Raw genomic sequence first — 23,404 nt, 5'->3', positions numbered from 1 at the left:
ACAAACATGCGGACCCCCTCCACGATAACCATTGCATTCTTCTGTAATAAACCCATTTGGGTTGCAAAGGGGAACAGTATATTACAGGATTATACATTACACAGTAGGACGCTGTCATTGCACGTGAAACCATATAGTATAAAACCTCGTTCGAGTTACGATATTATGCCAGTGAAGAAAAATTAGGTCACCTTACTGCAACAGACCACAGAAATGTAGTAATTAAGACAGAGACAACGAGAAAGAAAAGAGCGTACAGGCTGGAGAATTGGGATATGAAAATGATCCTCCCATTATGAGGATTAATAATCTCTAACATGCTCCTGGCCCTTTTCTCTGCTTTTGTCTCCCGAGTCAAATTAATCACCAACATTTCTGCAGCCCAGCCATCGTCTTGTTCAGTGTTTTGCTTTTCTACCACTTTCTTTTGCGCATGTTCTGTTGGTAAGAGTGATGGCTGAGGTCCAGACTTCAAAAGGTACTATAACTGTCATTATAAAAGGCGGGGAACATAGAGTAGAATAGAAAATTAGAAAACGACAAAAATCCCAAACATAGGGATTTTAATTCAAGGTTTTCGATACATAATAGTTTACTCCAACCTCGCAGCCACATGTACTAATGTGAGCTGGGCTGTTTATCATTACATAGAATCACACCAGGTGTCTGATTACAGGCCAAAACACCCACAAAGCGTAGAGGAAAATATTGTTTACCAAAGTCACACAAAGTACATGTACAAAGAAGCAACCTGCATGAAGTCTGCAATTATGTCTGAGAATGTTCGAGACCACCCGATGAAGAGCATAGTCGTTTGCGTTTGTTATTTCCCCAAACCTCACTCAGTTTAATGACAAAGAACAAAACACATATTGCTAATAATGCCTGAGCGCCATCCTTGAATGAGCGGAAAACACCGGGAGATGATCTGTGAGAGTGTGTGCATGTGTAAAGTCAACAGTGGCATCTTAATGAGATCAGGCATATTAATAGAATTTAAATGAAGAATTAAACCAACATAATACCGCACATAACTTGCGCAACGTTTAGGAAGTGCTTGATGATGGATTCTCTCTAGATGCTCAGAGAATAATTACACACGCACCATATAATGGATGCTCTGTGCCTCTGAGGAGTTTAAGTGTTGCAAACCAGACCTAAGAGGTTGTCAACATTTTGCTCTTGTCAAGTGTGTGTGTGTGTGTGTGTGTCTGGTAATAGTATGATAATTTGGATCTAACAGAGCAGAAATGTATATATTCTTGGCCCTTTTCCAACATACTTGTTGGTACTCCAAATACATTGAGCATATACATGTACATCCTATGTGGTATAGCACTGTATGTCTATCAAGACCTCTTCAGGTGGTGGACATGACTGTCACCATCCCATCGCTGCCCTTCCAAAAGGTTTAAAGTCCATAAGTCATAACCCTGCACCGAGCACAGTATTCCCCAGCATGCATGTTGTCTGCGTGGGAGAGTGAGCTGTTCGCCTGGTGATGGAAAGAACGAAGGGTCGGGAAAGGTGAGTGATGGCTTGGTGTAGTGTCTGTCTGCCTTTGCGGCATAATGAGGAAAGGGAAGCGCGAGAGCAGGAGAAAGGGCACCAAGGAAGGGATCAAGAGGAATGAAGCTGGGTTCCCAAAGGTGAGGGATACAGAGAATAAGCAGGTCGAGGTAGAATGCATTAAACCTTGGAATGTACATTTAAGTAAGAGAAGGATAGATGGGGGGGTTAAGGGTCACTCTGCATAACTGGAGCTCTTTGCTTATAGGGCCACACAAACATGTACACCAATAAAATGTGTGGGTTGAAATCCATTTGCACTCAAAGCACATTCTACATAAAGATGTTTACACAATCGCTTCAATAAAACCTCCAGACATTTTCAAAGGCAGACACACAAATTCAGAAAGTAATAAGGCAAAAGGACAGATACAAAGCTTGTGCGCATTTCTCCTGTTCATAACAGACTTTTTTTTCCCCTCCTTCTATTGCAAGAGCATTCAAATGTGGCACTGTTGACATTGACATTCCCTGGGGAAACAACAAACTGACTGAACGCATCCTGAACCCATCCGTAAGTATTATAAGATTCTTGGTTCCAACAAACGTTCCAGTTTTCTGACCTCTTAGACCAGACATGGGCAAACTACAGCCCGCGGGCCACATCCGGCCCACGGGGCCGTTTAATCCGGCCCGCCAAACCTGAATAAATTGTATTAATTAACTTTTTTTTGGGTCATTTTCCCTGCAATTAGTATGTTTCCCCAATAGATGGGGAAGCGCCCGCCCGCGCAATTACTCCCGGAAGCCGTGTCAGAAAGCTCGGTGCACACTCAAGTGCGTGTACGTACTAAGTAATACGGACCCGGCGCACTCCGCGCTCTATTTCCATCAGTGCCAAATTTCGAGTGTGGGCTGTGACGTCATTATTCTCGTAATTCGCGCGCTGATCTTTCAGATACAGTTTTACGTTAATGCCACCCACAAACATTCCCCTGGAATCCTTCCACTAAAATGCATGGCCCGAGGAAAAGAAAGGTGGACACCGAGTGCCGAGTGTTTAAAAAAAAAAAAAAAAAGAGAGGACAATTTGGCTCGACCTACGTGTGTGAGCAGACGTTCCGCCACATGAACGTCAACAACGCCCGTCACAGCTCTAGGTTAACGGACCGACACCTCGGCTCTATCCTAAGAATAACCACAACAAATTTTACTCCAGACCATGATGCACTAGCAAAAAAGGGAGACCAACAATACTATTGATTTCTTTATTACCTTATTTAGAAGTATTCTTTCACTGATTCTTCAAGATGATGTATTTGGTCGGAATGTTTGCCGTTTGATGTGATTTCGCCTCATTAGATAAACATATTTCATAAATCTGACCTGCAGGCGCTGAAGTGATGTAAACTATTATTCATAATAACAGTGTTGTATTTAATGAGAATCATTGATAGTAGTTTTTTGGTGAAATATTTTTTTAATGCTGTTAATAAATGCATTTGTTTTCAAAAAGCTTTTTTTGAATATCCATGCTTTACTACCTACTAAAAGTATAAACCTTTTATGCAATGACCTTTACATGTCATTTCTATTACTTCACAAAAACACTACATCCATCTGCTCCTGGTTCGGCTCCCCGATCAAAATTTAGAACCAAATTCGGCCCGCCAGTCAAAAAGTTTGCCCACCCCTGTCTTAGACCGTAGAATGCCAACACTGTGCACACGCGCACAAAGACAGGCAGGTGGGGGCTTATGAAAAGGGCACAGTGTCTTTATAGTCAGCTCTCAGAAAAGGTTATTAGACATCATCTGGAATAGGCGGCTGTCTTGGCCTATAAAAATGGAAGTGGTGCTATGTGGGTCATGGAAATGGGAGTGGGCGGTATTATCAAATTAAGGTGCGACAGGGGAACGTTACGAGTTGCCGTACAGGTGAATGTAGTTTGGACAGCTGCCAATTGTGACATTTTAACTGACATTAGGTGATACGATTGGCCATGTGTGCAGGTGTCCATTTGTTTATTCATGATGTGTGTGTGTCTGTGTGTGTGTCTATAGTAGATGAAGGTCAGATGAATGCCAACAAAAACAGCATCACGTACACGCAGTGGCCGTGAGCTGATAGTGTTTTCATTATGATATGAATATGGAGTAGTTAGAGCAGAAGGCTAAGTGACACTGTGACAAGGTGATGCTATTAGACAGGTGTGCTTGTGTGAGTGGGGAGCCCTGTGTCAGCGCTTTGCGCCAGGACAGCAGGTGGCATGAAGGGCATCAGCGACCTTCTCCTCATCTCTCATTTCACCTTCAGTCCAGAGTCCATCTTTCCCCTGAATTCCAAATGTATCTGATCTATCACAAGTCATTGAGAGGATGATCCCATAAGCAGGCACGTTGCGTGTGACTTTTATATGAACTAATGCGGGGTATTGTTTTGACAGGCTGTTCAAGACCTATGCAAATGTGTGTTGTGTGTCCTCTAAGCAGAGGAGAATAGTGAGATAGGCTGAGAATGAGGTTGGAAATGAAATGAGCACCTGGTTCCGACTATTCTTACCTTTAGTAGCTGATGAAAGAAGAGCAGCAGGAGGATTCAAATGGACGCATTGTGTCAGGGAGGACAAAAGAGAGGACAATGCGGGAGAAGTGAGAAGCAGGGAAAAAAACACTGCTGTCGCTGATTACACATAAATGATGACAGCAAATATGTAAATTAGTCACACACACTCACTCTTAGTCTGTGATGAGAAGGCCAAGGTGAGTTTGGCAAAGAGCTCATTGTTTTCATATTTTTCCTCTTTGGCACTGGTCCAAAAGCTGTTCTCAGTAAGGTCTTCGGGTCCAATCTAAAAGGAGAAACCGATGTTAAGACACTAATATGAGACAGACAGATGGGACACCACATGCAAATAACATTAATTTTTCAGAAACCCATTCCACAATAGTTTTTATGTGAGCACCTGCCAAGTTGTGAGTTGGAAACAGTGAGGCTATAACAAAGAGGAGGCAAGGGCATTGTAGTAAGGGGGGTGGGGGTTGAAAGTACAGAGGAATGAAGACTGAAAGGAGGAGGAAGAGAGGAAACAAGCACTCATTTTCTCTAATCTGCACACTGTCTGCACCACAAAGCAGCTTTAACTTCAGAGCTTCACTTGCAAGTCTAAAGAAATAAAGAGGGCTGCACTTTTTTTCCTCCACCCCCTCTGTTTTTCATTTTCTATTCTGGTCACCATTTACAATTAACTTTGTATGTGGTTCCATCGCTTTCTCAGTGTTCTCTTTAACGAAAATACGCGAGTGAAAGCACGGGTAGTAAATTTGCAGATATCAGGCGTTTCATTATGGACAGAGCCTTAGGGAAAGGGGGTGTAGTAGGATGGAAAAGGTCAAATGGTGGGGAGAGAAAGTAATACAGGGATGAGCAAAAGGATCTCACAAAAAAGCAACAGAGCACACAAGAAGCAGGTTGAGTCATAAAAAAAAGTTAATTTAAATTACAAAAGAATACGGTCCTTTCTAGCTGCGATTTAATTATCTTTCAGTGAAGCAGTTACAAGAAGAAGGCTTATTAAAAAGCAATTTCTGTGACATCCTCGTCAAACACTCGCCAGACTGAGCAAGCTGCGGCGAGGGGGAGAGAGAGGGAAGCTAAACATTGATGAAGTCTGCTGAAGCCATTAAACAGTAGCTTGAGGCTAAAAGGAAGACAGAGGGCCATTTTGATGTTTTAACCATCACAGATGAGAGGGGGGTGCAGAGCATGAAGTATAGTCATGAGATAGATACAACAAGTATGCAAGGCTGTGCACTCTTCAAGCTCATTGTTAATGCTCAATGTTAATGTTTCAAAGTACATGCTTTACCTGCATGAGGTTAAAAAAAACAGAAGTTGAGGAAAAAGTAGTGTCAATCAGCCCTACCAAAAACATGTGCGGAACATACTAATTAGTCCTTAGCTCTATTTGTAACTAGTACATCTTTTTCTACAACCCTGATGTCCATACAATGTGAGCAATTTTCATTTTACCCCTAAACGTACATATGTACAATACAATTTTGGATGACTTTTTAGGAAAATGTGAAAATGAGTTGTTCTCTAGAATTTCTGGCAGTACTACTATTATATGATGGAAGAGAGTAGCAACCCTTCAATTGTTAAGTGAATGCTGACTGTCTGCGAGGACATGAAAATATTCAAATATAACTGGGTGAAGGAGTGTATGGGTAGAACCAGTGCAATTGAGGGCGGCTGGAAAAAAAGAGTGAGCAAGATGATTTTCAGGGCGAAAATGCACACAGTAAATTGACAACACGAAAGACATATCTATCAATAGCAGCAATTACTATCATCACGATAGCATTGACCATAACAAAAATCAGTAATTCAAACCCGAATGCAGAATGTAGCTCAATTCAGTTGTATTACTCTACATAGTATATTGTTCAATTTTTCTTTATAATTTTATCATAATTTGGAATGTTGTGATGGAATTAATTTAAGTCTGGATTGAATTCATTTACTTGAACATGCTTCCCGTGAGTAAATAAATATGACAATAACCATCTAACCAGTGATTGTTCAACTTTTAACTTGCATTGCCCCTTTTATTACGAGCATAGTGTTGTTAGTAAATTTGACATTCATTTTAATAACATTACAAAACTGCCCTGTGAGAGTGTCTTCTTGAATTATATTATTAATTGGAAGCACACTTGTAGTGTATAAATATTGCATAAATGACTTAAATATGACCTTGCTCCAGTTGGCTCTCTTCAGTTGCACTTCAGGCTTGTAGTCCTTCTTAGGCTGAAGGCCAAATGGCAGTTGAACTGGTGCAGGGGCTCCCCAGGCTCCCATGCCAAATGGTGGAGGTGGAGGCATACCAGGACCTGGAGGTGGTGGAGGGATACCAGGACCACCTGGTGGCGGAGGTGGTGGGGGAGGTCCCATCCCAGGCAAGGGTGGAGGAGGTGGCGGCCCTGGTGGTCCTGGCATGCCTGGTAAGGGTGGGGGTGGTGGGGGTCCTGGCATGCCTGGTAAGGGTGGTGGTGGAGGGGGGCCTGGCATGCCTGGCAAGGGTGGTGGTGGAGGGGGGCCTGGCATGCCTGGTAAGGGTGGCGGTGGTGGAGGCCCTGGCATGCCTGGTAAAGGAGGCGGAGGAGGAGGCCTGCCGATTTGTCCCGGTAGAGGAGGTGGAGGTGGCGGTGGTGACATGATTGCATGGCCTGGCAAGGGTGGGGCAGGAGGTGGTGGAGGCATACCCCCTATCTGGGCAGGCACAGGTGGTGGAGTTGGCACAGGAACTGTAACTGTGACAACTTTGTTCTTCGCCTCTTCTAGATCTTTGGAGAGTGATTCAATCTGAAGGAAAGGAAGAATGCTCCATCATGAATACTATTATTAAGACATGTATTATTATGTTTAATAATCACTTGTCTGCTTTATAGTCCATTAAATCTTTATTCCTGGCAAATTCTGCTGCGTTCAAGTGATGGGCATGCCAATATAGTGATTAGATTAAGCGGCACAAAAGAAAGAAACAGAGTTGACATGTAAAGGGATTAAAGTCTAGGAAGAACGGGGTGTCGAGAGAGATGAGAGGAGAATGGAGGACAGGCATAGAAAACCGCTAGGGATTAAATCCTCAAAGAAAGTATGAAGAGTTGGAGGGGTGGTGGCAAACAAATATAAATTGATAATAAATAATAACCCTTTTTGCCTAATATGCTAACATACCTGATAAAAACAAACTCAATACATATTCTAAACAATGATGATTTCATATGCATGTCATGTGTGGTTATGATAAAATGAAGGTTAAAACAAATCAAGTGTGTATTTCTGAAAGTCATGATACTACGTTTATTTACATGTCAGAATGTGAGGCATGTCAAAATGTATGCAGCTTGATGAAGAGTGTTGTTTCATCAGACTTTGAATAGATGACAGTAACAGACTTTAAGAGCCTCTGAGGCAAGCTTCCATAATGAAGCGGCAGATGAAGAGTTGGGCGTCGCATCAAACAGAGGGATGTCTGAATATGAAGAAATCTTTGGTGGGCAGTGTCTCAAACAGGAATAAAAGGGAGCCATCTTAGTTTGAGAAGCCTGTTTGATGTTGATGTGTTGGACAACTCTGTGAGCATGTGCACGTGTTTGGGCTTTTGAGTGGCATGATGATGATTCTGCTGGCTCTGAAAACTTGGATAAATCTCATTTTGGACTCATTTTGTAGTCCAAATAAAAAGGCTCACAAAGGCATGACACACTGGAAGAAAATTATGTGGTGACACACACAAGCATGGCATCAAATTGTTCTGGGTCACTGGCAATGTTAGTGAATTCCAGATTGGGTATCAGAGTGCAGCAGAATACAGCTGGTCTAGCAGTGGGGTAGTGACAGCCAGAAAAAAAAAGTTTTCACACATTGTCCAGTAATAAGTGCCATTTTGCAGCCCAACAGTAGTTACATGTCATGCCGCACTAATAGTTGGTGTGAGTAGAACTCTCATAACCACAATGGAAGATTAAATGGGATATCAGATGGATATTGAAAAGTATTTTTTGTCCCATGGGTATCACTTGTAATTAGCTGGATTTAGCTCTCTTCACAACATCCTCTCACTGTGGCCCCCGCTCTTCAAGAGAAACTTGTCATCGTTGAGTAAATCATTTAAAACCGCAGGGACGCTCGTTCCTTAGGTGGGTTCATTCGTTCATTTGGCAGATAGTACAGCTCGACAACATTATTTCTGTCTGAGCACAAAAATGTGTCAATTTTTGCAAATTAACCATTGGTTGGTGGTGTACGTATACTTAAGCTCAAAAGGGCCTTGTTTGAAATTATGTACTTCACAGTAAGTGTTCTGCATTACTTTTGATTTTATCTCGATTTTTACAATCACAAATGTAGCATTATTTATGAGTAATGAAGACAGGAAGAAATGTTAATTATTTATCTTGCCCAACCACAATGCACTTGAAATAACATCAGCAACATGCAACAGAATTGTAGAATTTCAGCCTCGACTTAAGAGGTTTCACAAAAACATGGCCTTCACAATTTAGGGGTTAAAGTCATTTAAGTGGAGAACATTGACTTGGCTTCCGCTTGCAAAGACCTATTCCACTATCCTCAGTGGCATAAGAAACTTGCAGCATTTTGACGTAGGCAAACTATTCCTGGAACCTGCGCAGTCGTCCCTTATTTAACATAATCTTCTTAATTTACCTGGTTTGCTCTTCAAAGTTGGATGCTTTATCGCCGTTCCAGTCAGACATCTAAGAAGTATTCTAAATGACCCGAATACTTATTGCGCTGTTAAGCGACCTAGCCATAGCAATTTTAGGTTATCTTACAATTTATAGCATGGCTTCTCCATCTTTTCTCATCTTCCCTTTGTATGATACTTTTCAGAAATGTACGGTAGCTTATTTGCTGCCACGCAGGCCACAATGATTAATTTGCAAACTGATTTGCTGATCGTAGTTGGTTACTCTCCACTGTAATGCATTTACAGCCAGACTTCTGTGACTCTAAATTTAAAATCCACCTTTCAGCTAGAGCAGTGGTTCTTAACCTTGTTGGAGGTACCAAACCCCACCAGTTTCATATGAGCATTCACCGAACCCCTCTTTAGTGAAAAATTAAAAACGTTTTTTTCTCAAATTCAAGATATAGGTGTTTTTTTTTTCCTGGTGCACAAAATGAGCCGTGCATGAACATCACCTTGTTCAAAGAACAAAACCAACACAATGCCTGAACTCACAACAACAAATGACATACCTGCAAATCAGTGTGACTTCTGCTGTTGCCTTTGCGAGACCAGTCATCACGAATTTACACGATAAATCAGGTGTGTTCGAACCTCCGCAGTGGAGGTTCTGCTGAACCCCTGAGACCGACTCACCGAACCCCTAGGGTTCGATCGAACCCAGGTTAAGAACCACTGAGCTCGACCAAAAAAAGTGAACCGAGACATGACAAAGGACGACTGAGAGGAAACATAACTGAGAGGAAATGACAAATAAATTTTGGCATAAATATTTTTAAAATCCCAAACCAATGTCGTTTTCATCACTGTCACTCCAAGATAACAAAGGTCATTGAGCCCTCGTGTACCTGCTGCTGCAGACTGCTTAGCTGTAGCTGCAGACCCTTGTTCTCCTTTTCCCGCTCATCCTTGGAAGACGCCAACTGTTCCTTTTCTTGACTCAGCTCTTGCAGCTTCTGTTCATAGTCGCCCTCGAGTTTCTTCATTTCCACTTGCAACTCGTGGCGTGCGGTCAACTCTGCATCCAGCTAATGCACATGACAAAAGGCAATGATAAGGACAGTCTTTAGGCCTCGTGTTATGGCAGAAATGCACTTTGATTGCTGCAGTTTGTTCCAGGTCCTGTCATAATGACTTTGGAGGCTTCAGCAGAAACATACAGAGATACAACCAGAATAATTTTACCAATAAATATAATTGTTAATATTGTAAACATTGAAGAATCCGTGTTTATATTAACTCCTAGGACACTGTTCATACAATACCGACGGAAAAACATGAAAATATTAGAACTCTTAGGCTGTTCAATTTGCAGGCAGCAGATCCTTTAGGCCGGCCGTCAGTTTCCTGACAGCCTCATGCCTAATTCCTGCCAAAGACCGTCTGCAATTACCCATCACATACACGCAACTTAGAGCTAATATGTGTGGGTGGCCACTGACAAAAATGTGTGCTGTGTGTGTGTGGATTTGTACAATGCATATGATCCAGTGTGTGACAGTCTGAATGAGGGCTAGTTTCAGCTCCCTCTGCAATTATCCCGTCACTGGGACGGAAACATTAGCGTAGCAGCACACCGCAATTAAAGCATTTAGCCCCTTATGCGAGGGTGTGTGTGATGTTAGTCTTTAGGTGTATTTTTGTGTCTAATTGCTGTCAAGCGTGCATGCATGCGTGCACGAGCACACACTCCATTCCTTTTATCATCTTCTGCCCCCCCACCCCCTTATTTGTCAGACGATGTCAGTCAATACTAGCCGCACAGAATGTTATTAAATCCTGCTATACAATATTGGTGAGGAGGAAATCTATTTTCTTCTGCTTGTACGCGATGCGAATTGATGCGTGTGCATTGCACCTTTTTCTCGAGCTCAATAGCTTTGGCCTCACTGGTTTCCACTTTGGTTTGGTCGACCATGTTGTCTGTAAATAAACAGAAGGGGGAGGTGAGAGAGGCAAAATACCAACAAAATATGTGGTCATTTAGAGACTATACAGTTAATATTCATAAAACTGATTTTTTTTTTACCGTAAACTAAACTGACAACATAAATGTGGATGAGTCAAAGTAATGATTGATCTAAAAAGATAAATAAATTATAGAGTGAGGTGAGAAGGACACTGGGTGACTAGCAGGGTCCTCTAAGAATAAATTGCAGGGTCATCTAAGAATAAATTGCAGGGTCTACAGGTGGTTCAGTGCTCAAGGACTTATTGAACAAGTTCCGTAAAAGGGCTAATTAATATGAATAATGAATGCCCTAGAGGGGCCGGATCAAAGACAGCTGGATGAATCCGATAGTAATGACAGACACGCTGTAAAAACTTCAAATGGAGAGGAAAATTATATAAATGCACAAAAAAATGAAGCATGCAGAATGGGGAGTGCATAATGTGGGAGCGTTTCTGCAATGACACAATGGCTTCCGGGTAAAACGAAACTGTGCAAGTTAATCGGGTGCAAGTAAGGTAGAGCAAAATGGGAAACACATTTTGTCAGAATATCACAATAATTTAACAACCCACAAACAGATTGCGCATTTGTGTCACGCTTTTTTCATGGTTATTGGATATATAATGGAGGAGGGATTCTTCTGTCATGGTGGCAAGGCTAAATGGGACAAACTTCGAATAGAGAGCACTGGGGGAGATAGAATGTAGGGAGGGAAACTGTGCTGAGTTTCAGAGTTCAAAGAAAAACACTAAATAATGCATGCGGGGCAGAATTGGGCTGCTTTCCACTGATAATAACTGTGGCAGCCTTAAAGGAGGCCAGACAGGCTCTGTGTGTATGCGTGTGTGTGTGTGTGTGTACGCATTTAGACGCAGTGCAATTAGACCCTCTTCCAGTGAACAACTGAGACCTGCTCATAAAGGACTATTGAACTCTGGAGACATCGCCTTCTCCACTGCTGCACTTATTTTGTTGACTATGACAGTTTCCCTCCCTCGACGGCATATTGAGGAGCCATGTTTAAAAGGTGCTATTTTCCCACCTGAAACGGTCACAAAGGCAATATGACAGAAAATATTTGCATACTTCATTTATAAATTATAATTTAAGAAAAACGGCAATCACACACTCAATTAGTGCTAATAATGACACTCCATTTTTTTAGTTGTAATATTAGCTGGGCTGTCTGCTTCACAGTCCTAAGGCTTTGGATTCCCAATGTGAGGCATTCATGGTCTCCCTGTGCTTGCATGTGTTTTCTCCCAATACTGTGATAATGATACCACTGCCGCAAACACAAAGAAAACTCTGTGCCACGTATTGTAAAAAATAAATATAGCAGTACATCGGTCAGCTCCAGCGATTGAGTGTGGAGTTGTTCTTTCAGAAAAAATACATGAGAGATCATGTCATCTGCGAGAAGAATTTTACAAGAAATGTTTAAAAAAAACAATAACAACTTTGTTGCAATTACCCAGGTGTGTCGCAGATGTAATACTGCAAGACACCAAGTGATACTATATTTTAGTGTAACACTGACTTTTCCCTGTAGTGTACATGAAGCGGTGCGGTGGCAGAATGTTCTCTCTGGTGCCACCGTGTGGTGTGTCTGAGCTGCTGCACAGTTCACACAGTGACACCACAGTTGGAGTGAGCAAATCGGCCTTGAATTCAAGATTGATGAGGTTTCTCTAAACCTTGAGTTATTTCACATCTGACTGTGCAAGTGAAAAACGCATAAATGCCAGTCAACACATTCCAATGAAGTTCTAGGTCCATTTCATCAACATCAAATTACTATCCCAAGAAATGTATTTGGAAGAAGCAGGTTTTGTGGTGCATTTTCTCACAACTTACCAATTAAGGTTTCAATGTTGAGCCTGATATTGCGGCACTTAAAGTCTGGGTCTGCTCCATTCCTGTGAAGCACGATCTGAGCAATACACTCGTCTATTAACTTGTAGTACTGGGGCCTGAGGGAAAGAATGACAGATTGACAAAGCAATGATTAGAAGAAACGGAAAGACTCTAAAGGGGGGGAAGGTAGAAAAGTGTCTGGCAATTGGACATGATTCTGCTACATCTCATGACAATTATTGGAATTGATGGTTTTCATAAGCCCAGTATGGCCTAGTTAGTTACTGCATGGAGACAAACAATAGAAATTGAGAGCAGACTTGGAAGGAGCAAGTACAAACATTTGCGAAACGTAGGTGTCAGTTTGTTTTTTGTCCTCAAATGTGAATTGAAATGTGCCACCATACAACAGTTTCACTTTATGTATACTTTTTGACGGTGTGTTTGCTGGCACTGCGTCTCATCAACTCAGCTCAACTTCAACACTCCATTTTGGAAGTGCCTTATTCCTTGACCCCATTACATGCAGCCATATGTTATTTATTGTGTCTGCCTACCTTTCTTACTGACTCGGTCTTAGCAAGACATATTCTCCACTCCATGGCTATACTTCAGTGTGGATGTATGTGTGTTTTCTGCAAAACTACAGATTTAAGCGTGGAGCGAGAGAGACACCTAGTGTCATTTTTTGAAAACTGTAGTTAGAATCAGAATCACACTAATATGACATCTGTCTCGACATTCCTCCCCAAGGGTCTGCCTGACAGTGTACTTCCACTCCACCTGCACTTTGTTTTCATCAATGTAATTAAGAAGTGTATATTTCCCACAAACTAACACTAGCAGCTGCTACCCGCAAGCCTGAATCCCCGTCTTTTGAGGCGCATATATAGCCCACCTGTGCTACATTCCACTGAGCCACCTGGAAGGCAATATTTCAATCACAGTATTTAATTGTTTGTGTTGGTAATTCACTCATGCATGCAGCAATAAAACATCTACATCTGCTGTGTCAATCAATAATTATATCTTGCTTTGCCCTACCTTTTTATTGCAACAGCTTCGGAAAAAGAGAGAACAGCATTAGTATTTTGGGGGTTGATAGGTGCTCATTGGCATTATAATGGAATTGGAATATAATTTCATACGCTTAGAATAACGGCCAAATTTTTTATTTTTTTTCTCTTCAAATTCCAATTATTTTTCTCACGCTACAACCTTTGGTGTTGTTTTTTTTTTTTTTTAATTATTGTTACATTCTTTGTGATGAGCCAGTGAAGGATATGAAGTTCGAATAGTTTTTTTTTGGGGGGGGGGGGGGGGGGGGGGGGGGGAAGGAATGTTTAAAGGAATGTTCTTGCTTGCATGGGTGTGGTCTGATTCTTGTGTGCAATTCATGAACTAATTTATAAAACAAATTGCGTCATAAATTAGTTTAGAAGTAAACTACTAATAAACATTTGAACCTCTTGGGACATGTATTCATTTAAAATGGATTATAAATAAATACATAAACACCATAGTCTGCTAGCAATAACAAAAGCAAACAAGACCACTTGGTCATGAGTAGTATTAGATGGAACAGCACAAAGGGGAAGAAAAAATATGTAGCCGCAGGTAGTTGGCAGGTGCAAAGATTATGATCTGTTGCTTCTGCCGTGATCTTCCTGTTTATTTCACAGCAATCACACTCAGCTCAATACGACAACACTATTCCACGTTTCATATCAGATCTCTTGATATGCCACGTCCTTAAAAAAAAAAAAACTACTCAAACTGAATAATTGTACTAAGTTCATCTTGTTTTTCCTTTTTTTAATCACTTCACTGGTTTCTTTTATATCAAACAAATTGTTTTAGATTCTTTACCTGACATGTTTCGGCGGTTTCTTCCGCCTTCATCAGAGTCACTTCTTCGTAATAATTGTACTAAGTTCATCTTGTTTTTCCTTTTTTTTAATCACTTCACTGGTTTCTTTTATATCAAACAAATTGTTTTAGGTTCTTTACCTGACATATTTCGGCGGTTTCTTCCGCCTTCATCACACTCTGATGAAGGCGGAAGAAACCGCCGAAACATGTCATGTAAAGAACCTAAAACAATTTGTTTGATATAAAAGAAACCAGTGAAGTAAGTACTCAAACTGAAATTTCAAAAGCTGGCTTTTTGCTTAAAAAAAAATGACCACAAAGACAATATTACAGTTTTAATATGTAGATGGGTGAACCTTATTATGAATAAGGAGAGCATGACCGTGAAATGTGTGTGTATACGTGTGCACTACCTGGCCAAATAATCATTGCGGATCAGCAGGAGGTGCTGCATCAGGGACAGGAAGTTGTTTTCAGCTTTGGAGTCCTTCACTGTGTTGACCAAAATGTCAAACACTTCCCTCACATCACTAAAACAAATCCAGTTAAGGCTACATTGTCACGTCAGACGCTCATTCTGCAAATGGATCTACTCACAATAAATTTATGAAAAGTAAACTCGAGCTTTCATCCAATCTATGTCTCTCGCCTCTCTCTCTCTCACACACAAGCACACACGCACACATTCACACACACACACACACACATCTTCTTAGTTAAATTTGTATTTATCACGTGATTCATTGTGTCTGGAGTGCAACAAAAAATACAGCACTGTAAACTGAATTACAGATTTAGGGATTATAATCAGTCCGATAAGTAACAATAATAAAAATGTTAAAATCATAAAGGGAAAATTTGAGACACCTGGTGTTGAAAACTGTAACTGCAAGTTGTAGCAAACGCCATCAACAAAAAATATTTACGTGCACAAGCATGATTTGACTGCATTTTTTAGCAGAGTATCCATTTGAAATAATTCAAGAGAATACTTTCTAGAATAAGAGTAATTGAAGTGATTTCAGATTAACACTTTTGAGGCAGTGAGCTTTCAGGTCAGCTGCATGACTAATGCATGCCTGCAGGATGGCAAATGTCATGACTCAATTTAAATGTAAAAAAGCATGCTAGACTAATTATAGCAAGTATGACTCCTATAAGCATTGGTCCATGAATAGAACAGTCAGTTTGAAAAAGTAAGGACAAGTACAGTTATCGCATGCATTAAATAATCTCTCTTTTGTTAGCAAAGTCAATACTAGGCCCTGACGCCACTTGGACCTAAAAGGATATTCCATCTCAATGCGGATGTCATCGAGGCGTGCTTTAAGGTCCTCTGAGTCGTCTTCGGCCTGCTCATCAAAGACTGTCAGTTGGACCTTCAGCTCTTCATTTTCTATTGTTCGCACCTCCTGTAAAAGCAGAGGTGAAAGAAGTCAAATGAAAAATTTTATTTTATTTCATTATGTGTTTACCAAAACTGAACTTTTGCTTAAAATGCATTGAGCGAGAGAGAGAGAGAGAGAGAGAGAGAGAGAGAGAGAGAGAGAGAGAGAGAGAGAGAGAGACAGAGAGAGAGAGAGAGAGAGAGAGAGAGACAGAGAGAGAGAGAGAGAGACAGAGAGAGAGAGAGAGAGACAGAGACAGAGACAGAGACAGAGAGACAGAGAGAGACAGAGAGAGAAAGAGAACTTTTTGTACCTTTAGACACTCTCTGAGTCCTAATCTTAGAAGTTCAGAGCGAATATGGATCCTAAAGTCCAACTCCTCTCCTCGACTGATCAGTGCATTGATTAGCTGCATGCATCCACCCTGGGAGAAAAAAAAAATACACAATGAGATGAAGCGTCAATAACCCTTTCAAAAACACACACACGCACAACGTAGCAGATGCATTATGATGTGGCGTATTGCTATCTATCAAGCAAGTCTGACTTTTCTACCTTCAGGGCAATGCTGGAACTGTTCATGCCAGCCAAAAGAAGCTGGAATCTCTCAATGTCCTGTTTCTCTGCCTCCTCTGTGATGGCCTCGAGAACACGCTCATGACTGCAGAAAAATAAACATTAAACATTTTGCTCCTATCTGTGGTTATATGCGTATACTGTACTATACAAACTTCTTACAGATTATCAGAGTGTTCCAATATGGAGATGGCAGAGAGCAGCTTGACAGCATCCACCATCATATGAGGCAAACTGGGATTAATGGCTCTGACCAGCAGAGGAATGCCCTCGTCTGACTCCAGCATGGATTTTAAACCGTACTAAAGAGAAGGAGACAACAAATGAGATAGCTGAATAGTTGTGAAATCAATAGATTTGCATATCACTGGTGTTGGGTGGAATCCCTGTAACCACAAAATCATCACTGTTCAAGAGTTCACCAAATCGGCATGTTTGTTCAACCATTAACATTGCATTGTCCAAGAGAGCAAGGCATTATTGACACATTATGCAAGTCAATAATTGTAAGGGAAGGAGAAAAGAAAAAACACCTATATGTGCAGATTGACCAATAGTATAGCTCAAGTGAAGAAAAAAAAAAATTAAATCAACCAAATTGATATTTCAATTGATGTAGTGATTCTCAATTGGTACGCAGTCTCCCTCTCGTGGGAACAAAAAGAATCAAGCATTAAGTGCGTTTTTTCTTCCTATTTGCGCAGTGTAAATGTTCAAACGGTGCAACATGTTACACTAATAATTGTTAAACAATACAGGAATCAAATCTTTGACTCGTTTTATATGGTCTTTCTATTAAGATGGTACCATGAAAGTCAAATATTTTTTTAACGTTTGAGAACATGTTGAATACATTTTTGCTTTTATATTTGGAATAATCGCACCTTCCAGTGGAGGAAATGCCAAACAACACCTCTGAGAGAACAACCGTTATTTATCCCATCATGTTTTCATTGCAAGGCAAACTTCTATTTGTTTAAAGGCCAACCCTACTACAACAAGTCTTACCTTATTGTTCATGAAGGCTTTGAGACAGCGTATGATCTCATGTTGAGATTTCACTCCCATCGATCTAGGAGGATGACATATTAATCCATACAACGTTTGCATAAACACTTGCAACTCACTGAGATTTGTGAATCTTACGAGTTATCGTCCTTCTCCTCTTGCAGTCTTCTGAGCAGATTTAACAGAAGCGCCAGGCCTTCATTTCCAAAATTCTGCACCCAACTACAGGACACAATACCACTTGATTCGCAACATTTATTTCATACGCTGTGTATTTCAAAGGCAAAAAAAAAAGTCAAAGTCAGCTTTATTGTCAATTTCTCCACATGCCAACCAATTTGTCCAATTATTTATATTGTAGTTAAAAACACCAAATTCATCCGGACACAAAAAGTATAGATAGGTGCATCACCTGACAGGGTTATTATTGAGCGAGACCCGCAGAGATTCCAGACAACTCAGCAACTGTGAGTCCCGGTAGTCTGACCTCAACTCCTGTATATACATCATGGCTGACTTGGAGCTTTCCTTCTGGTCTTGGCCCTGATGAACAAACGGCAAGAAAAGAGACAGTGAGACCAGTGTATTCAAATGTTCTAACTTTGCATTTTTCACAAATAACGGAGTCATTTGAAGTATAGCTATAAATGACATGCAAGTTCTTTCTTATGATGTTAATAAGACTAGACGAGCTATTTCATAAGCATCATTTGGATCTGCAAGTCCTTCTATAGCTCAGCAGAGAGTGTATTACACAACTACAATGGCTAAACCAATCATGTATTCCATAGTGTACTTAATTGATCTGTGTAAGTTTGTAATTCCATCAATTTAGTAGCTTTTTTTTTTTTGCCTGACAGTCATGCAATCATCGCAGGGGTTATCTTCTAAACCCCCTTTCCCCGCAACAGACGAACACCTCAGAAACGGTACCGGGACATTTTTTTATTATTTACTGAATAACTTATTTCAATGCTTTATGACCATCGCCACGCTCACTTGTTCGTTTCCCATACTCTTAAAGAGTATACATTTTCTATTAGGTAATGAATACTTTTAGGGTTGATTTTATAGTGATCATCCCATCAATTCTAGACTAAATGCATAAGCATGGATTTTACATACATAATGGAAATACAAAATGTGTTTGAGGTGCAAGTATGCCTTTTGTCCACATGAGGTCGCGATTGTCGTATTCTAAACTGTTGTTAGTAACTTTGAATATGAGTGAGGAGGAGCTTGACGTGTTGTGTGACCTGTGAGTCAAAGAGCACACAGCCTTGGCAGCTGTCTGCTCAGCTCATCCATGAACAAGCTTGTGCAATGTTTATTTGGTTGCTGTTGGTTCATTGAAGCGCGACAGCGGCTATGACTGTCATTGACTACTTCTGGGATGTGTATGACAATTTATTCTAACTAACAGTGGCAGTCTATTTAGTTAACCAACAATGTTTACTTTACCGGAGACGTGCAGTAGTGGAAGCCAGTTCTTGTTCTGATAAACATATTGCGCTCTATTTACTGTTAATGAGGAATAATGCTCACTGTAACACAATCATTTGCATAATAGTGGGAAATCACTAAAATAAAATTAGGTGTGGCCAATTTTAAAAGTTGAAAATTGAAAAGGATGAACTTTGAGAGTTGTATTGAATTTTAATGATCAAGAGCTGCTGATTTAATTAATTGACTTAAAATTGATTTTTTTTGTTTGTTTGTTTACTGACCGCTTTAGAGGTGTGCAGGTACTGGGAGACCATTTCACGTTTAATTGCAATGCTTTTTTCCCTGAGAGGCTGCTGCTTCTCCTCATTCAGGTTCATGTCCACCTAAACAACATAAACAAGATTGATCAATCACATGACACTGTGGTGTCACATTTTAGCATAAAAGACATTAAAAGATAGTAGACACAAAAGATAAACCAAACTAGAGTTCATGACACCATATGCTGCTTTTGTACACTTATCATTGAGGCACGCTTTCTCACCAGCATCTGTTCAAAAAGTTCCAGGACATATTCATCCGTGTGGTCGTGCAGCATGGCGCTGGGAGCGTGGATTTCATAGTTGGCGGCTGCGGAATGACGCTGACCTGGTACATGGCTCAGCTTCTCCTTGTCCTTCTTCATCCTCATGCTGGTGAAGCGTTCCAACTACATTGGCAGGCAACATAGCACAAGTTACATTGGGGAGTTGGGAATGAAAAGCTGCCATCAAACAATCCCTAATCAACTTGTGGTTTTATGATGTCACAACTGACTTTATGTCAGTAAATATAAATTTAAAAAAATATACATAGTTTGTTAAAATAATTTTCTGGATGTTTTGTGCGTCAACTATGATCTTATTTCAATAACTTCAGTAAATTGATTAGGGATTATAACATTGACCACGTCAAACTGCCAAATAAAATCAATATGCTGATAGAACATGCAAGTGCAGAGCAATTGTTAATAAACACAAGTACTAATTTCCCTTGCGTGCACACAGTGTATGCATCGTTGACTGCTGGGAAATTAGTTGTATCAACTTGCCAGTAGTTAAAGTGCACGTTCAAAAGCATGCACACCCAAAATGAGCACACTCGACAACAGGTATGTTGATGAACACGTGTTAATACATTGTGGATTAGATTGTGGCAAACAAACAGTGGCAAGATGAGATTGTTTATTCACAGACGACAAGATGAATGACGCAAGCACACTGGTGTCGGTGCCAGATAGTTAGAAAACCTACCTCATCTGGAATCAGGCGTTTCAGTGTCTAAGGACGAGGAATGGGGCAAAAGGGAGGAAATCACCATAAAAAGAGATATGAAAGATAAAACAGGTCAGAAGGAAACCATGACAACAAGGGAGGCATATTGAGTGAGAGAAGGAGAAAATTTCAATTAGACAGAATTCATTGTTGTCGAGGAAAGAATACAGAAAACACTCATATCTTAAGTCATTCAGTGATTGAAGGGTGGAGGCTTTGTGACAGGGTTACACTAGTGTTAAATCTAATGAAAACAGTCATAAGTAGAAAGTAATACATTGAAATCACAATAAAGAATCTTAAAAATGGCAATTATGCACACAAGAGTGATCTCCGAGTGTCTTATGGTAATTAATATTAGGGCCATTTTGTGTGTGCGTAATAACCAATCATGTCCACAGGGTGTCAGGCTACACATACAAATGTTCATCTGGACTGCGCCTCATTGACGTCACAAACGTTTCCCTCAAGGCAGACATTTACCTCAAATGTCCCCAATTTGAATTGATTAGTAAATTTGATTGTGGAAATTTACTCAAACCCTAAATCAAGAAATTTACATACAAATGTAGACCAGCACTGCTTGACTTTGCAAACCACATGACCAAAATATATGTATACTGTATTATCTTTTAGAGGTGTTCGATATGGACAAGTGTGTGCGTGTGCGGATGTGTATACAACATTAAAATCAATATATCCCAATAAAGCATTTTTCCTTACAATAACATGAAATTAATGTCAACTAAGATCCGGTTTGCGTTTATTTGGAAATCACACACACATAATGAGGAAAAATTACTTTAAGAAAATAAAATAAAACAAATATCCAATGGCCAAAGAAATACCATTGGAAATACATTGTTCTTCATTATTTTTGACACACCTGGTTAAGAAAGGTTCTGGAGCTTCTAATAAATTCAGGGAGTTTTTTTTTTTTTTTTAAACGCTATCGGACTATAATTTAAGAGGAAATTTCAACCTTTACTTCAAGTGCATTTATTCAGTTGGGGTGGGGGAAGTCTGTCATAGAGAAATAATTAAATATTAATAATAATTATTAATAAAGATTTAATGGATGTTAATACTTTGTAAAAACATTCTTCTGCCAACAAAACAGTACCTAATTTTCTATTGCTTGACAAAATGGAAGCATATAGAAAGAGGGATTTTTGAACATATCTTGAAATCACCTAGTGACCTGGGTCCTCTCTTCTGCAATCGCTTTCTTAGCTCACTTGACAGACTTTCACTGGGGTTGCGTCTGGGGACTGAGCACGCCATGGGAGGAGCTTGGTTCTGTGTCTGCTAAACCACGTATAACGTATAATGTTCAGTATTCGAGAATGCTTCTGCAAACAAAATTAAACAAAATGACTATTGAATTTTAAGCCTTTTAACACATCTTACCCGGTGTGCCAATAATTATGGAGGGCATTATATCTATAACTTTTTAGTCAGTGCAATGAAGTCAAGTGCAAAGAATTAAAATAAATACGAGAAGCTTTAAGGAACACAAGATTGCCAGCTGGTTCTGAAGGCGTGACTACTCTAAACAGAGATGGAGGCTGAGAATAACATTGTGGCTGAGAATAAGATGGTGGTGGACTGGTGGTGATTCACTGTGCCATCAAGCTAACCATGTGGGTTTCGTTTGCTTACCATGTTCCCATGGCAACACTGCGAGCTGAATTACATCACACAAAGGGAAACGGTTTGACGCAGCCACACCTCAACAAACCGAACAGCAGGAAATGACACACTTCTGTGCGCACTTCTATTTTGTGTTAAACATTTTTTTAATGTGCCTCTCTTTAAAAATGTTGATTCATAACCCATAAACCGGGGAAGGTAAGGCATCTTTTTATTGCACAGTTCATCAAACTTGTGCTTTGCATAATTAAAAATATAACAATTAAAAGCGTTAATAGTTAAAGATATAAGAGCATAGTTATGAAATAAAATATAAATTACTAAAATTACCAGGACATAAGAAATAATAATATAGCAAAACAAACACCCAATAGAGCAAATGTTTGCAGACTTTATTGGATTTTGTCGAAATGACACTTTAGTGGAAATCATTAGGCTCACTGGCCTTGTGACAACAGCCTTCGCGAGTGATTCAGTCAGAATAAAATAGGCTTTGCCTAGCAATTCAACACAAGCTTGAAGATAACTACAGTCCCTGTATTTGACATACGATCAACACACAGCACCACACTCTCAGCAACAAACTGCACAGCCCAGATTATAAAGATTTATAATAAGTTTTTTTGTCTGTCTGTCTGTCTGTCTGTCTGCCTGTCTGTCTGTCTGTGTCTGTCTGTGTCTGCCTGTGTCTGCCTGTGTCTGTCTGTTCGTTCGTCTATGCGTTGATGTGATTTTCCTCAGTGGCAATCAAAAACACCAAGACAGACATGGAGCTGAGAAAGGGAAATTATGTTAACTGAAACTAGTTTCCCTCCCTTCAAATATAAACGGGCTAAAATGGGGTGAGTGTGGTAGATAGGCTTAGTGTTGTTACAAACAACAGTGTCAGATTAGCAGTAATCTGGCCAACGGAGACTGAAACTCACCTAAAACCTCCCTTGGTTACACAACAAACACATTATCAGTAAGGCTCAGTCGATCCAGTTGAATGTTTATGCACAATACACCATACATAATTGTATGCAATAAATTAAGTCTTTAGTAATTTAGTTGTACATATTAAGAAAGCAAAAAGTATTTTTGATAGCCAAGCGATGCCCCATTTGGGAGTTCACGTTGAACAGTGTAGAAAATATCAAAAGGTTTGGATCACTAGTTGCAGTGGTCGGAATTAACAGATGATCAACAGGTAATTAGGGCCTGACTGATTTGAGCCCTTCGAACGTTGGTGATACTCGTGCAGAGGTGAGAGTTGACCCCCACTATTCACAGGGGTAACGAGCGAACCGGCCCATATAACTGAATTGAAATGCACTGGGAGATTTTCTCTTCACTCTTTAAATTGCTGATGAACATTCAATTTGCATTTTCCAAGAATAACGGGGAATGGGGGGAAGAACAAAAGATAAAACAAGATTTAAAAAAAAAAAAAAAAGAATGTAAACCAGTGGGTGCCAAAATGAGCATGGACCGTAATGAAACAAAAATTTGTAGCAAACTTTTATTTCATCATTATCTATGACGTGTCAGTTGAATAGAGTCATTCAAT

At 40.2% G+C, this 23,404-nt stretch overlaps 1 protein-coding gene across 5 annotated transcripts in view; it reads right to left on the bottom strand.

The window, feature by feature from the left end:
* The window catches only part of diaph1 (diaphanous related formin 1), a 74,388-nt gene that overhangs the window by 44,653 nt on the left and 6,331 nt on the right, over positions 1 to 23,404 (bottom strand). For 3 of the 5 annotated variants that reach the window (XM_088380395.1, XM_088380413.1, XM_088380403.1), the window contains exons 3-18: positions 20,182 to 20,208; positions 19,434 to 19,598; positions 19,171 to 19,272; positions 17,856 to 17,986; positions 17,582 to 17,665; positions 17,444 to 17,507; positions 16,598 to 16,737; positions 16,415 to 16,520; positions 16,173 to 16,283; positions 15,765 to 15,883; positions 14,885 to 15,001; positions 12,600 to 12,715; positions 10,647 to 10,711; positions 9,637 to 9,816; positions 6,268 to 6,876; positions 4,246 to 4,360 (exon numbers count right to left, since the gene is read on the bottom strand). In XM_088380395.1, the coding sequence (XP_088236521.1) occupies positions 4,246 to 4,360; positions 6,268 to 6,876; positions 9,637 to 9,816; positions 10,647 to 10,711; positions 12,600 to 12,715; positions 14,885 to 15,001; positions 15,765 to 15,883; positions 16,173 to 16,283; positions 16,415 to 16,520; positions 16,598 to 16,737; positions 17,444 to 17,507; positions 17,582 to 17,665; positions 17,856 to 17,986; positions 19,171 to 19,272; positions 19,434 to 19,598; positions 20,182 to 20,208 (2,251 nt within the window). The remainder of the gene's footprint in view (positions 1 to 4,245; positions 4,361 to 6,267; positions 6,877 to 9,636; positions 9,817 to 10,646; positions 10,712 to 12,599; positions 12,716 to 14,884; positions 15,002 to 15,764; positions 15,884 to 16,172; positions 16,284 to 16,414; positions 16,521 to 16,597; positions 16,738 to 17,443; positions 17,508 to 17,581; positions 17,666 to 17,855; positions 17,987 to 19,170; positions 19,273 to 19,433; positions 19,599 to 20,181; positions 20,209 to 23,404) is intronic. The other 2 variants (XM_088380431.1, XM_088380421.1) reach the window with 1 other exon arrangement.

This window comes from Syngnathus floridae, chromosome 1, assembly GCF_059516105.1.
Source record: "Syngnathus floridae isolate MCC-2025c chromosome 1, RoL_Sflo_1.0, whole genome shotgun sequence".
Classification (NCBI taxonomy): Eukaryota; Metazoa; Chordata; class Actinopteri; order Syngnathiformes; family Syngnathidae; genus Syngnathus; species Syngnathus floridae.
The sequence above is the reverse complement of the archived record's forward strand: the minus strand, read 5'-3'. Positions and strand labels throughout refer to the sequence as shown.